A 15,606-nucleotide genomic window follows, 5' to 3' on the forward strand; every position below is an offset into this window, starting at 1 on the left:
CATATCAAAGGCTTTTGATAAGTCTAAGAATATTGAGGATACAAATAGTCCATTGTTTCTTTGGTAATTGACAATGTTGGTAAAAGAGAGTAGTGCTGTAGTAGTGCTATGGGAAGGTCTGAAGCCATGCTGGGATATGGATAGCAGGTTATTCTCTAGGAGATACTGCATTAGTTGGGAATGAACTACCCTCTCTAATATTTTTGATAAAGGTGATAGGATTGCAGTAGGGCAGTAGTTGGTAAGCTCAAGGGACTTACCCCCTTTGTGCAGTGGTATAATATGTTATATTTTCCAAGAGTGAGGTACATTACATTCTGATACTGACCTGTTTATGAGAATGGACACTGGGTAGGCTATAGCCTCAGCTGTTATTTGAAGGAAGTCTGCAGGTAGATTGTCAGCTGCCAGGGTGGTTGTTTTCAGTTTTTTGAGGAGTTTAGCAGTTGTATTAGTGGGGACTGTTTGTTGTACTGAAGTGGGGAGGGGTCTCTGTAGGTAAGAAGCTGCTAGCAGTATTTTGAGTGTTGGCTAGGGCTTGGACTGTTTCAGTAAAGTATTTGTTAAATTGGGTGGGGGTGTTGTCATGGTTGTTTGGTAATACAGGGGTAGGAGCGGTGGATTTTCCTGGGTGCAGTAAAGTATTTATAGTGGCCCAGAATTTGTGAGGGTTATGAGCATATTTTTCTTGCATGGTTATATGGTAATTAGTTTTGTTATGTTTTATTAGTTGTTTAGCTTTGTTGCAGAGTTCAAGATAAGTCTGTCTCGAGATGGTGTTTTTTTGTTTGTGAAATTGTAACCAGGCTTTGTCCCTATCTTTCACCATGGTTTTAGTATCTTTTGATAGCCATGGGGCATAGTTAGTTTTGATTCTAATGATTCTGGGGGGTGCATGGTAGTTTAGGATTTCTAGGAAGGTTGAGTTGAAGTACTGCATGGCATCATCTAGAGTAGTTGTTTTAAGGGAGTCCAGTTGCAGCATTTTAGTGAATTGATTAGGTCATAAGCTCTGAAGGTCGTTTGTTATGTACTACTCTGAGGATGGGTTGTTTATTGTGGTGAGAATGATTCCTAATTAAGTAGGTCGCTTAATGGTCACTCAGACTGTCAAGAAGACAGCCTGATTGTTGAGCCAATGTGGGGTCTGATAGCAGAATCCAGTCTAAGATGGACTGGTGTGTGGAGGTTTTTGTCAGTTCTTGTGGGGGCAGTTATAATTTGGTTAAACCCATGGAGGTTAATATGGGTGGTGGGATTTTGGCAGGAACAGTCAGACGAGTCAATGTTAAAGTCACCTAATAGTATGGTTTCTTGTGGAAGGGAGAATGACATCCAGTTTAGTAGGCTTTCCAGTATGGTAGTATTATTGCCTGGTGGGTATATCCACCTGCAGTAATTATTTGTTTGTTGGAGTTAACTTTTAATTTGGCTAGAATTAGTTCTATGTATTTTACTTTTTGGGAATTCCACTCAAATTGTTCAGTAGTGAGGTGGTTTTGGAATAGTATTGCAACACCACCTCCCTTTTTACCAGGTCTGTCCCTACGTGGAATATTGTACACAGGGGCAGTAATTACATTATCGTGGTGTTCAGGTTTGAGCCAAGTTTCTGTTAGCACAATGACTTCTGTCTTGTATAGAGCTAGTAGGGTATGAAGGTCCTGGGTTTTGTTAAGAATGCTTATTGCATTAATGTTTAAAAGGAGGAGAGATGAGGATGGCCTTAGGTATAGAGGATTTACTTGTTGAAAGGTTCTGTGGTTAGATTTGTTGGGTCCTGGGTTAGGGTGAATGTCCCCACAGCAAGTCAGTTTTTGGAGTAGGTATAGATAGAGTTTGTTTAGTTTGTGTAATATCTTAGCTTGTTTCTGGGAGGACAGGGGGCTAGTTTTGTATTTAAGAGTATTATATAGGGAGGAAAAAGATTAGGTGGAGGAAAGGTTGCAGGGTGATATAGGGAAATGTCCTTCTTTCCTAGGCCTGGTTGTGGATTCTGTTTGCCATGGTGGTGGGGAGGTGATATTAAGTTGTGTGTGGTAGCAAACAAGAAGAAAAAAACAAACAGTGAGGGGGTCTGATACTTCAGTACAGGGGAGAGAATGCCATAATTAATGTCATAGGTTCCTGTCTTGGTTTAGGTTTTACACAAATCTTGGCAGAGGAACTGACAGTCGCTAGGCTGGGAGCAAGGCTATAGAGGTGAATGAAAGAGACTATGGTAGGGAAAGGTGAGAGATTCTGTGTGAGAGACTGAGGCCAGAGGGAGTCTATGTGGGAGAGAGAGGTCAGAGGGAGGAAACAAACAGGTGGTAGGTAGAGATATGAGGGACTGTGTCAGTAGGAAGACATGAGAGTAGAGGGAAAGAGCTAGCAGAGAAAGTTGATGGGTGTAAGGTTATGTGGGAAAGTGAGTAACTTAAAGACTAGACAGAGCAGGGTAGTGGGGTGGGGTATACAGGGAGCGCTATAGCTGACCAGGGGCAGTACTTTAATGAGGCACACAGTAGGCACAAAGTTATATTCTACATCCAGTGGGTATAGAATGTTAGGATTAGTGAATACACAGTGTATCATACGTAGTTAATTTACTGCACTGTTGCTGGATAGGAATTCCACTGAAGGAACAACACTCATAAAGGGAATGGATGGTCTTCAAATCTGACTGGGGTTAGCAATGTCCGTAAATTGTTTGATGGCAGGGATCTGAAAAGCAAAGAGAGAGAGAGGGGATATGTATGAGGTGAGTAATAGCAGGATTTAGCTGCAGCAAAGTAGTAGTGAGGACTATGTTATAATAAAGGAATAGGCTAAGTAGGGATATGAATAGAAGGAGAAATGAGGGAGAAGGAAGGAAATGTTAGCTTAGAACAGGAGTATTGTAGGGACATACAGGAGAATGAGGTAGCAGGATAGTAGAGATTAGAGATTGGTTAAAGTGAAGAGCTACCTGAGTAGGGAGTAAAATACAGTTTACAAAACAATTGGTCATGTCATTTAGCAATTCTCATCAATATACACCTTGTATGCAGTAATGCAGGTAGCAGTCGACACAACCTGCAACCCAGTGAAGACTGGGATACCACTGTCTTACTGAGGAGGTTTAGCTGATATAATAATGCTTTCAATAGTCACAGAAATATATCGAGGCTGTATGGTCTTTGCGACTACATATTAATGCCAGTCAATGGTTAGTATTCAGGCAAGATACCCTCTATGTGCAACTGCTTCGCAATTAAATGCAGTCGCTTAGGTAAAGACACTGCTGCTGCAAACAGTAGACACAACCTTATAGCAGGCACTAACGTTTCAGTCTTTACCGACCTCCCACAATATCAGAAAAGTCAGTAACAGGTCACAGTATATTCAAAGTCACTTATAACAGCAAACAAATGAAAACACAGTTCCCAAAACCTTATACCTTAATAAAATAGATCAAAACATTATATAATAAGCAGTTACAGTGAAAAACGCAAAACGAACGAAAACTCAGTTTACAGAACCTTATACCTTACTAAGAGAGATCAAAACCTTGTATAATAATCAGTTGTAATGAAAAACACCATAGAGGTCATAAGCACACTTTATGCAATGTAGGGGTGACTATTTGGTTGTTCGGCAAGGCCCAGTCTTTACCAGCAGCTGACAGCACTAGAAAATGCATTAACAGGGCATATAATATTACTTTTCACAGATAACATCAAAACGAACCAGAATCACGGTTCACAAAAGCCTCAACAGTATTTAGCTCAGATTACAACTCAGTTAAATACGCTGTTTCATTGAAGAACACCAGTGAGGTCAAATAGCACACTCTATGCAACTGGGATGACTATTTGATAGATTGGCAAGCTAGGGCAGTATATACAGTTGCAATTCCAAAACATTAAAACCTTAGAAAGCAGTTCAATCGAAGTGTAGGGTTTACCTGATCAGCTTAACACACCACCACACTATGGGGCAGGCAGGATGGGAGAGAGATAGCACTGAAGCCTAAGTGTTTGCTTTAAGAAACACAATGCAGTATGGGAAGACAATAGTGATGTACTGTTTCTAGAGCAGGGATAAGTGATTAAAGGCAGAGCCAGTAGGTGGCGGGGCACCTTCCTGTAGGTTCAGCAAACAAGAAGAAAAAAACAAACAGTGAGGAGGTCGGATACTTCAGCACAGGGGAGAGAATGCCATAATTAATGTCATAGGTTCCTGTTTTGGTTTAGGTTTTACACAAATCTTGGCAGAGGAACTGACAGTCGCTAGGCTGGGAGCAAGGCTATAGAGGTGAATGAAAGACACTATGGTAGGGAAAGGTGAGAGCAGGGATTCTATGTGGGAGACTGAGGCCAGAGGGAGTCTATGTGGGAGAGAGAGGTCAGAGGGAGGAAACAAACAGGTGGTAGGTAGGTAGCGATATGAGGGACTGTGTCAGTAGGAAGACATGAGAGTAGAGGGAAAGAGCTAGCAGAGAAAGTTGATGGGTGTAAGGTTATGTGGGAAGGTGAGTGACTTAAAGACTAGAGAGAGCAGGGTTAGTGGGGTTGGGGTATACAGGGAGTGCTATAGCTGACCAGGGGCAGTAATTTAATAACGCACACAGTAGGCACAAAGTTATCTTCTACATCCAGTGGGTATAGAATGTTAGGATTACTGAATACACAGTGCAACATACATTGTTAATTTACTGCACTGTTGCTGGATAGGAATTCCACCGAAGGAACAACACTCATAAAGGTAGTGGGTGGTTTCATCTTACCATCCAAGAACCTGCTTTTACATTTATGCATATTCATTAAACTCTAGATCGGGATATTTAAAATTTGTTCTGGGGGATATGGGAGTAAAAGTCCATTTTTTGGATGTGATTCTGGAATGGGATGTTAAGCTTTACAAATTAGTAGGATTTTCAGGAAAGAAACTTTCACTAACAGTTACTTGCATTATACCAGCATGCACCCTCGTTACGTAAAGAATAATATTCCCAAAGAACAGCTCATAAGAGCCATTTGAATGACAAGTGAAATGGGTGACCTTTTGAAGGAAATAGAATTTATTACTACCTTGTTTGTTGAAAGAGGGTACAGTAAGATTCTGTTGAAAGAGCAGGCTGAATATGTCACACAGAAGAGGGACAGTCTCTTTCCAGCCATCCTTGAGCATGGGTTTTCCAACATTAATACAAAACAGAACTACGACAGGAACACATCTGATGCTGGTAATTATTTTTGTTTGGACATGACAGTAGATAGTGGTATTATCAGAAACATTATTTCTGACAACTGGAAAATTTTAGAGGGAAACAAAGATTTACAATCCATTGTGGAAACCCAACCAAGGTTTGTATATAAAAATCAAAATAATTTAAAAAACATTTTAGAAAGAGAGAGAAACAAACATGTTCATTGCCCCAACATCACACAGAAAAGATGGGGCATGTGTAAGTGTGGGAACTGTAACATATGTAGATACATTTCTGAAGGTCCGTTAGTTAATTTAGAACATTTGCCTTACACTCTGAAAGTTCCAGGGCATTTTAACTGTAAGAGTAAAGGAGTTGTATACATTGATATGTGTGCATACTATAGTGCATTCTACACTGGTATGACTACTAAGAGCCCTCTGCACTAGAATAAAGGAACACTGTTATAATAAAACAAGGACAGGAACGGTGGCAAATATGCAGTCAAGCAAGAAAAAATTATTTTAAGCACTTTTCGTCAGCCCCAACAACTGACTTCCTCAGAAACAGTTACAATCAGTAAAAAGTTCATTATATATATATATACATAAATTCAATAGACAAATACTAATTGCATTCAAGTTAAAGAAACAATGCCAGTTTATATAATAAAAAAGTAAAAGCTGTTAAACAGTATAGCTAGCTATGTTGAATACTAAACAGCAAACACAATTATAAGTATAGTTAAAATGAGACACCTAGGTATTAAAGAAATTAAAAAATAGTGTAAACCTGCCTTATATAATTGATTGTAAACACAGCGTGTTTTAAATACATAAAAACAAATAGGCTGTTATAACCACACCATATTTATATTGATTCACCTCTTAAGGCTATTCAATTTTAATACACTGCTAATCGAGCAGGAATCATTTAGCCCCAGGAAGCTGTAAGCATTTAACCTCACTTGCCAGGCTAGTTCAAGTTCCTCAAATTTGAGGTGTCTCGGACCTCCCCTACTATTAATTTTAGCTTGATCAGTAACAATAAATTTAAAAGCATGGTCCTTGCAACAGTAAATGTGTTTTGCTAATGCATATTGGTGTTCGTACATTGTGTCATGTAGTCTTCTCTCGGTTTTTCCTATGTAGAAGGCTGCACAGAATGTACACCTTGCTAAATATGTAACATATGTGGAATTACAGTTGTATTTACCCTTCAGCTTGTACAGATTCTTCAGGGGCTTTAACTAGGGTACTGCTGGGGTGACGAGACAGGATTCTTCATAGGGATTAATTAGGGTACTGCAAGAATAATGAAACACGGTCCTATGGAGGCATTAACTGGATACTGCCATGGTGATGAGACAGGATACTTCAGAGGGGCTCATTGGGTTACTGTCAGAGTAATGAGACAGGATCCTTTAGCAAGTTTAACTGGGGTACTGTCAGAGTGCTGACACAGGATTCTTCAGAGGAAATAACTTGAATACTGTCAGGGTGATGAGGAGGATCCTTCAGAGGGATTAACTGGGTACTGCCAGAGTGCTGAGACAGGATCCTTCAGAGGAATTAACAGGCGTACTGTTAGGGTGATGTGACAGGAAGATCCTTCAGTGGGATTAACTGGGGTACTGTCAGAATAATCAGACAGGATCCTTCAGAAGGGAAGCTGGACTACTGTCAGGGTAAAGAGACAGGATCCTTCAGGGGATTTAACTGGAGTACTGTCAGAGTGATGAGGCAGGATCCTTCAGAGTGTCTTGCTGGACTAATGTCAGTAATGAGACATATGCCAGATGTGTTTGTTGTAGTGCAATATGTAAATTAAATGGCATGTTGTCTGACATTGTATAATGTAAAGGTTCAAGTTTGGGTAGGCTGCTGTTCAGGCAAAGGTGCGTCTTGGCTGCTGTGTTTGCTTGGATTAGTTAGTAACCCATGCTAAAGTGTTTTGTAATGCTTTTGTGACTTACCTGTTACACCACCATATGTGGTGTATAAAGTGCTGATCCACATCTTTAATATACTGGCAAATGGTTTCATGCTTAAATACCTCTGTAAAATGTGTTTTCCCAGCACTGATTGCACTGAGGTTTAACACTGATTTTTAATGACAGTGACATCAACTGAGGGGAAAACATGAGAGGCATATATACACTTTAATGGAAGCAAGTTGTGCATGCACAAGAAGGCATCCATTAATGTCTGTGCTCAGTCATCTTACATGTTATCATGCATGGAAATGCTAAAGTTATTTGGGTCACTTTAATAAAAGTTAAGAGCTTTTTATTACAAAAACTGCCCACATAAACATGGGTACACTTTTGCAAAATGCATTGTTGCATTTAACTCAACAGATGCTAATATGCAGTACTGTGTCGTAGCAAACACTTTGACAACTTATTCCTGTCACAGTGTTGAAGCTTCTAGTGTAAGATTTTTAAATTAATGAATGTAGTCTGATTTTGAGGTATAAAATGACACTACAGAGTGTGAATATGGTCCCCTTGTATGAATGAAGGACCATCAAGGTAATAACACACTGGCCAGCTTTGCCTTCAACTCTGCAAGGAGTTTGACAGAGATCTTAGAGAAAGGCTGACAGAGTTCCTGAATCCAAATTGTCTAGCAAGTGGAAAACAGCATATGTTCAGTCATTAGAAGTCTTGTCATTTAAGTTTAGTTTCTTCTAATTCCATCAGCAGATCATCAAAAAGACTGACATGGGGAGATGCAGTATGTCTAAGCTTCATTAATTCCCTGATCTTGTCTCATGGGACCTGCTTGGAAGAGTAAATGGTCTGAGTGTAGAACCATTTGTGTTTGACCTAAACTATTGCAGCATTTTTACAGCTCATAACCTAATACTCCCTTTCACAGGCTCAGTCTGTCAGAGGGTCTGCTTCAGTGGTGGGATAGTGCCTGTGGGCCCTCTGCAATTCTGTTGATGATCTGGGTAGGCCCAAGATTTAAATTCTTCTCCAAAGTAAGTCTTTCATCTGAGGTTGTGATAGATAAGCCACTATATTCTTGGAAATGAGGAACACAAATTGTGATGCGTCACAATGCACAGCATTGGTTACCCAGTCATCTTGCTTGGCAATTTAAAGCATGTCAGCAGATACCAACATCTGAAGTAAAACAGTGACTTTAATAACTCACAAAATGGCAGCATTGTAGAAAGGCAGGTATCGGCTTCACCTTGTATCACCTACTCTACACCAGACTCAATGCATTATGGGATTTCTTGGTTCTTAAATATCAGAGTCATAACTAGGGTGAAAAGGATGGAGTGGGTGCTGTGCTGTGGGCACAGGCTATTAGGGGGTGCAATTGGTAAGAGCCAGAGGAGTGGGAGTGTACTACTGGCATTAATTTATGAAGTCACCAGGTTAACATAGCTTCCTAAATGAATGCCAGTACTGCATTTGCAGTCATAGCTAAAGTGTTGACGTGCTCAGTGTGTGCTGTTGATAACTTAACAAGCTTGTCAAATTTGTAACAAGCATCTTGCTACCATTACAGCAGGATGTAGAATAAGCATTTGCTTTTTTACTGGTCTTTGGGAGGAGGGATGCCAGTCTGAGAAACTGTACAAAGCACTAGATGAATTAGCTTTGGTTGTGCCAATAGTATATACTTGTAAAAATCTGCACACACTTTTTATCGCCACATCATTCGTCTTCAAGCCAGGTAATTCATCCCTCTCTTGGTAAGCATGATGGATCATCATCATCATCTTTCTCTGGATCTCTGTACACATATTGCTAAAGACATGGCTCTGGTCACCCATCTAGCCTACTTAGGTCATCTGGCCTTTCATTACAATTCAGCTGTCCTGTTGTGGTGTCACACCTGTTAGTAAGTACTTCATAGCTGATCTGTGGACTGCCCTTGTGTGTTATCTCCCACAACAACTCTGTTTATCAAAGGCCTTACATTTAAGACATATTCTGTACTAAAGAATATTGTCATACAGAAAATCTTGTTCTACCTTCTCAGTAATATTCTCAAACTGCTTGGTCCATATGGTTCTTTAAACTTCAGATTTTAGCAGATTTATTATTGACCTCAAGTTTCAGTCCAAAAGCAATATTGCTTTTCCTGAGTTAGTGGTAACCTGCACCTCATCAGTAAAAAAAAAAAAAAAAAAGGTGCAAACTCTAATCTTTCCTAAAAGATGTACTCTATAACTCTATACACAGTCAACTTACCAAGCAAATGCAAAATATACTTTCTTTTACCAAATTATAACACTAACCTTTGCTTCTATTAACCACCCCTTCTGAAAATGTAAGAACCCTTCAAACTAGACTGAACAAGGCTTTATTCTTCTTCATTTCCCTGCAATTCCATAGTTATCTTATAATTGCCATTCTCTTCCCCTTTTTAGGAAACGTAATACCTAGGGACTATCCAAAAAAGCTCAGTTCAAGAGCAATGTCTCAATCTGTGTTGTGTGTGCCACATCTCTGACTTAGTTGTTCACCAAAGTCTTTCTGCATGTCTGGACCCAAATGTCAGTATTCTTTGCCTTTTGTGATTACAGACCGTTTTGTTAGTATGACATATGAGACAACACTAATAATCTTTATTCAGAGTAGCTACTTGCATTTGTTGCAGAACTTAAAGCACAGTTACAGGCATTAGTACATAAAGTGAATTTTAAACAGGGCTGTGTATTTGTAATCTCTACATCACAGCTTCCAGTTTTACTTAATGATGTAAACATGTATATGTGCTGAAGACTTGTAACCCATAGACATATGCTCCTCCCTCTGGGCTGCTGCTGTGTTTCATTTATTTAATTGTACTTCCCATAAGTTTCTAAACTTAATGTAAATGTTTTACCACTCTTGTCTCCCTCCTTGTCGACCATGTAGACTTCCCGGGGGGAGGGGGGGCATTTATTTTATGGTCAAACCCCCATCACTAGGGGTGACATGAGCACTTGCATCATTGTAATGGCTGTGTGTACCTCCTTGTCTGTGCAGGTGTGCTCCCCCCCATACAGACGTGCAGCTGGCTGAGCCAGTGCCCTGCATCAGTACTGAGAACCACCCCATTAGCAAAAAAAAAAAAAAAGACACTCTACTGTAGTATGCCGATCACTAAATGATCAAGATCCACACACTCCCTCACACACAGCTCTTCCACTGAAGAGCAAAAGTTAAAAACAAACAAAAAATAAAGTGGCCAGATGCACAACAGTCACTCCCTTCCTACTGCCCAACCACTCAGGTCCTGTTTCTGTGTCCTGTCCCCAACCTTCCTCTGTTCCATTCAAACCTGAGCACTATAGCACTCTGCATGGGTTCTACACTTTAAAAAAAAAAAAATCTTTTTTTTTTTATACTAAAACCTGAATACTGTAGCACTGTGTGTAGGCAGGGTATAAACTGCAGCAACAGTTGTTAGTTTTTACCCTGACAGCACGGAGCACCGCAGTGCTCAGGTTTTAGTTAAAAAAAGTCTTTCTTATAAACTATAGCAAACTGCTACAAATGTAGCAAACAGTTGCTACAGTATCTACCCTGCCTGCACTAATCACTACAATGCTCATGTTTTAGCTAAAAAAATTCTTATAAACTGCAGCAAACTGTTTGCTACAGTTTATACCCTGGCTGCATGCAGCAACACAGTGCCCAGGTTTTAGATTAAAATAAAAAAGAGATTTTTTTATCTAATAAACTGTAGCAAACTGCTTACTACAATGTAGGATGCAGTTGCTTCAGTTTAAACCATGTGTGGAGTACAACAGTGCTCAGGTGTGACCACAAATGCAATACTGGCTTTTAAAAGCTGGTATTGTATTAAAGAAAAACCAGGATCAGCCGGATGTGCACTATATCATTGACTATAGGCTGACAAAAGAAAAGTGTAAAGGAAGGTTAGGAAGGGAAAGTAGGAACAGGGTGGCACAGGAGAATCGAAATTTAAAACGTATTTCTGTAATCATACTTCAGACAGCCTGGAGGTGCCCTGCAATGTATTTACAAAGAATATAGTGACATGTGGATGTACAAGCAAGTTCAAATGCTCCTAAAGCAGAAGAAAAAAAAGCAACAGGGTCTTCTGCATAGGGCTAGCTGGAATACTCAGTCAGATGTAATTGCTGAAAGGTACTCCCCATTTGGATTCTGTACATTTTACATAATGTTGGTTCATAACACAGTTCAGGAAATCTATCAGAAAGGAATTCTGTTTCTTGGAAAAGTTAGAGAAGGAAATGAAGTGTATGTGTATCCCTTGTGAGATCAGTTCTGGTACTTGTATTGTACTGTAGAAAATGCTGTGAATAGGGGAAGGCAGAGATGTACTGCCGTCAGTTTGAGCCAAGCCTTAAAATGCAGGATTTACACTGATAAGCTGCATTGTCTTGAAATGCATATCTGTCATACAATAACTGCTCATTATAATACCTTACAGAAGCACTACTGTTGTGGCCACTTATGCACTTGATCTGTGATTTTTCATTAGACATGATAAGAAAACAAATGTGTACACTAAAACACCTTTTGGGTGCAGTGTTGCTATCCTTGATTTACATTAAAAGGTCATTTTTAGTGTGAGGACTGACATCAGGGGAATTGAGATGTGCAAGTGCAATTTAGGTATTACAATGAATTTGGTGAGAAGAGTGAGGTTAGAGTGAGTCCGAGTGTTCTCTATACTGGAGTAAAGTCAGTGCTTATAAACTGCTGTCTTTAACTGGAGAATGAAGTGGGTCGGTCTCTGTAAGAGTACTTCCACTATGACAGAGACAGTGCAAGTTATTTTTTTTTCTTTCTGAAGAATGTATCTGTTGGACTGCTGTCCTGCCTTGCAGGAAGTGAAGTGAACTGAATATGTGTAAATATAATACCCTTCCTTCTGTCAAAGAGGGTAGAGGGATTGCCCCTAATTCTCCTTCTTGGGTAGACTGAGTGTAAAAGTCTTTTTCCTTCCAGATGTTTGGCTTGTCCATAGGAAGTCTCTCCTTCCATGGAAGATTGGAATGAGTGCTTAGAAGTGCTCATTTCTCTGATGTTATAATATGGAACAAATACCATTAGGATTGGATGTCTCTGGGAAGGAACCAGTGGGTGTCCTTAAGAGGAGTTCTCTTCTTCCCTGGAGCAGGGCTCAGTGAATGCACACAGCAGTACTGCTATTCTGTTAGAAAAAATGAGGTTGTGTCCATAAGACTGCTGTTTTTCCATGCGGGACACTGTGCCCATAGCAGTACTGTCCTCTACTATGAGAGGATGGGGCTGACTGCATGTTGAGCTGCTATCCTTGTATAAACTATTTTACCTCATTGTACTCTAGAAATGCATACCAGTGTAGGAAGCATAGGGAGACAACATCTTTATGACATGCACTCCTGATGTGTGGTCACACCATGTGCACAACTGGGCACATCAGAATGATGTGAGTAAATATTTAAAAACTCCATTCTGGAAGGATGTCACCAGTGTGTCTTGGTTCTCTACCTCTTGTCTAGACCATTAGAAGTCTCTAAGCAGGGGAAACAAACTCTTGAGTAAAAGCACTGACTACCCTTTCCTCATCTGTTAGAAATTAGAAGGATTCACGTGTGTATAGTCAACAGAAAGTTTTTAGATTCCAGTCATATAATTACTGAGCACTTACCATATGAAAAAGCACAAATGTAGAAGTTTAAAGAAAATCAGATTTACAGAGGACACTGCAGACTTCTTCACTTAGCATGCAGAGGAAGAATTCCGGTCAAATAAAAGAAGAAAATAGGCAGGAACTCCCTGAAGCCTGTTTCAGACACTGCGTAGAGCAAGTTGCTATACTGAAGGGGCTCAGAAGTAGAAAGTGTTTTTGTCTGTCATTTTTCTGCACTGCCTCCTAACCTGTTCATAGCAGTCTATAGATATTGAGTTGCCCTAGGCTGCTGTGTAAAATTTTTTGCAGATACTGTTTTACCTGTCATAGAAAAACAAGACATTCTTTGAATGCAGAAGATTTGAAAGATGTCTGCTTTTGTTTACTTTCTCTAGATTGGTCCAAAATGGAAGGATGTTGTGATGAGATGCATCAAAGGCCATTACCAGCCCTTATTGCTGCTGTATGCCAACCCAAGAGGGAATCCTGTATCTGTTATGGACCGCTCCTCCCATCTGGACCTCCAGCACTATAACAGGACTTGTTATGATAGCGAAGATTCAGGTACTGCTTCATGTTTTACCTACTAGTCCTGCTATGACAGAATGATTTTCTTTTAGTTGGCAGCTGTCTGGCTTCCTAAATAACTTAGTTTTGCATTTTATTACAAGTGATTAAAATACTTACTTTATTTCCTTGTTTCATCCAGTTGGATATACAGAACATAATTCTGATATCAGAAGCTTTCTACTATGAGTGGCTATGGATTTTCTCTTCTGATAATCTGCATCTTAGTACATTTCTGAATTTCCTGTCATTCTCATGCTCAGGGTCACATACATCTTCTGGCACAGGCTGCAGTATCACATGTTGGGTTAGGAAAGAACACACAGAACTTAGAACTCTCTAATTTTTCCTCCTTTCACAAGTGGGGGTCAGTGTTCACCAAAGGTTCTGTTCCTTCTTTTTTTGGCTAAAAATAATGAAACCTTCAAACTGCTCATTCTGCTCACTTCAAAAAAAGAAATTCAAAAGGCCTAGGCCTGAACTATCTTCTGCCCATTTGGACTCAGTCATACCCACTGAGGTGTTGCAGGAGCCCACAGTACACCTGATAATTTCTCAGGCTCCTCCTACCGCAGCCTTGACAGTTTGGCATCTAATTCTTGCACAACCGGTATGACTGATCATACATATATGGTGGAGAATGGTTAACTAAGGCTCATTATTTCTGAGGGCATACCTCAGCCTCCAGCTTCTAAGAGGCCTGACAGGTTTTACAAAGTCCCAGAGGATCTAAAATTGTAATATGTAAATCCTTTGGCAGATCTTTCAGTATTTTTATCTCCAATAACAAACCGTCCAAACTTTTACTTGCTGCTAATGTTTTACCTTCAGACAGAGACAGTAGGGCCATGGACAGATACAGAAAGAATGGTTACACTTCTGCCAGTCTGGGCTTCAGGGCATTGAATTATCAAACCCAAGTGTTGTCCATTCTTGGTGAATTGAGTAAAAAATGTTGACTAACCTTTAGGTTTCAGAAATTAAGTAGCAGGCTATTTCTATGGTAGGTCAAGCTATGGTGGCCAGACATGCCATCAAGTGTAGCTATGATGCAGTGGAAGCTTCTACCTGGATGGACACTACCAGAAATGTTATTAGAAGATTTGCATGACTTTGTTCACAATCTTTACCCGATGATATCAAAGCTAAGTTTGAACAACAAGCAGAAAATTAAACCAGTAACCAGATAAGGTGACAGAACTGCTGAGTCGAAAAAGTGAACTCACACTGCAATTTATTAAAAATAACAAAAAACGCAGTAGACAAGTTAAGCACTTTGATGAAGTCCTGATTCAGATGAAAGTACTTAACTTGTCTACTGTGTTTTTGTTATTTTGAGTAAATTGCAGTGCGAGTTCACTTTTTCAGCTCAGCAATTCTGTCGCCTTATCTGGTTATCAAAGCTAAGCTGTTTAACTCCCCTCTCAGCAGGGATATACTGTTTGGTCCTGCTGCTAAATGAGAAAGGAAAAATGCAAGATTTCAAACAAATCTTTCTCACCTAAGTTCCCAGGTATCAAGGGAACTATCCAGCTAAGCCCACATGTTCTTCGTGTTTCACTGTTGCAGTCATCACACTTAGGTTATCTGCCTGCAGGTAGCCCTCAGTCGGCCCGAATACCAGAGACTTAGTAATTCTGCATCGGTTGCTGTCGCTCCAGGACTGATGTCAGGTGTATAAAAACAGGCAGCTGACACCATTACATCAGTCTTTCTTGCCGAGGAGGAGCCCGAAGCAGAAGCAGTTCACAAGTGCCAGTCGCCCGCTACCTGAATTTTTTGTTTTTGAATTGAATAATCCTAAAGTCTTCTAAAGCTAAGCACCCCATTGGGGATCCTTTTTTCTTGCTCTAGCCGATTTCAGAAAAAGTTAAGAAGTGTCTTGCCTGTGGAAAGCAAATACCTCACAGAGTTTCATTCTTACTGCGTCACCTGTTTAGGCCCAGACCACGACGTCCCTCGCTGTCAGTTTTGTGCCTTGCTTCTAGCCATCACTTCAGCTAGAAGAGTGTCTGAGCTACAAGCACTGATGGCTGTGGAACCCTTCATTATTTTCCATGCTGACAGGGTTTCCCTCAGGACTAACACTTCCTCTGTGCCTAAAGTGGTGTCCATTGTGGCTCTCAACCAGTCCATCCATTTGCCAACCTTCTTCCCTAATCCTCAAAATGAAGGGGAAAGGATCCTGCACTCTTTGGATGTGCCCAGACAGTTCAGATTCTACCTTGACAGGAATAAACCCTTCAG

At 40.2% G+C, this 15,606-nt stretch overlaps 1 protein-coding gene across 1 annotated transcript in view; it reads left to right on the top strand.

The window, feature by feature from the left end:
* Positions 1-15,606, top strand: part of USP54 (ubiquitin specific peptidase 54) — a 1,304,502-nt gene that overhangs the window by 616,572 nt on the left and 672,324 nt on the right. The window contains exon 11 of the mRNA XM_044056203.1: positions 13,188-13,356. Coding sequence (XP_043912138.1) covers positions 13,188-13,356 — 169 coding nt within the window. The remainder of the gene's footprint in view (positions 1-13,187; positions 13,357-15,606) is intronic.

This window comes from Protopterus annectens, chromosome 14.part0 (assembly GCF_019279795.1).
Source record: "Protopterus annectens isolate FY-2018-M chromosome 14.part0, PAN1.0, whole genome shotgun sequence".
Taxonomy (NCBI): domain Eukaryota; kingdom Metazoa; phylum Chordata; order Ceratodontiformes; family Protopteridae; genus Protopterus; species Protopterus annectens.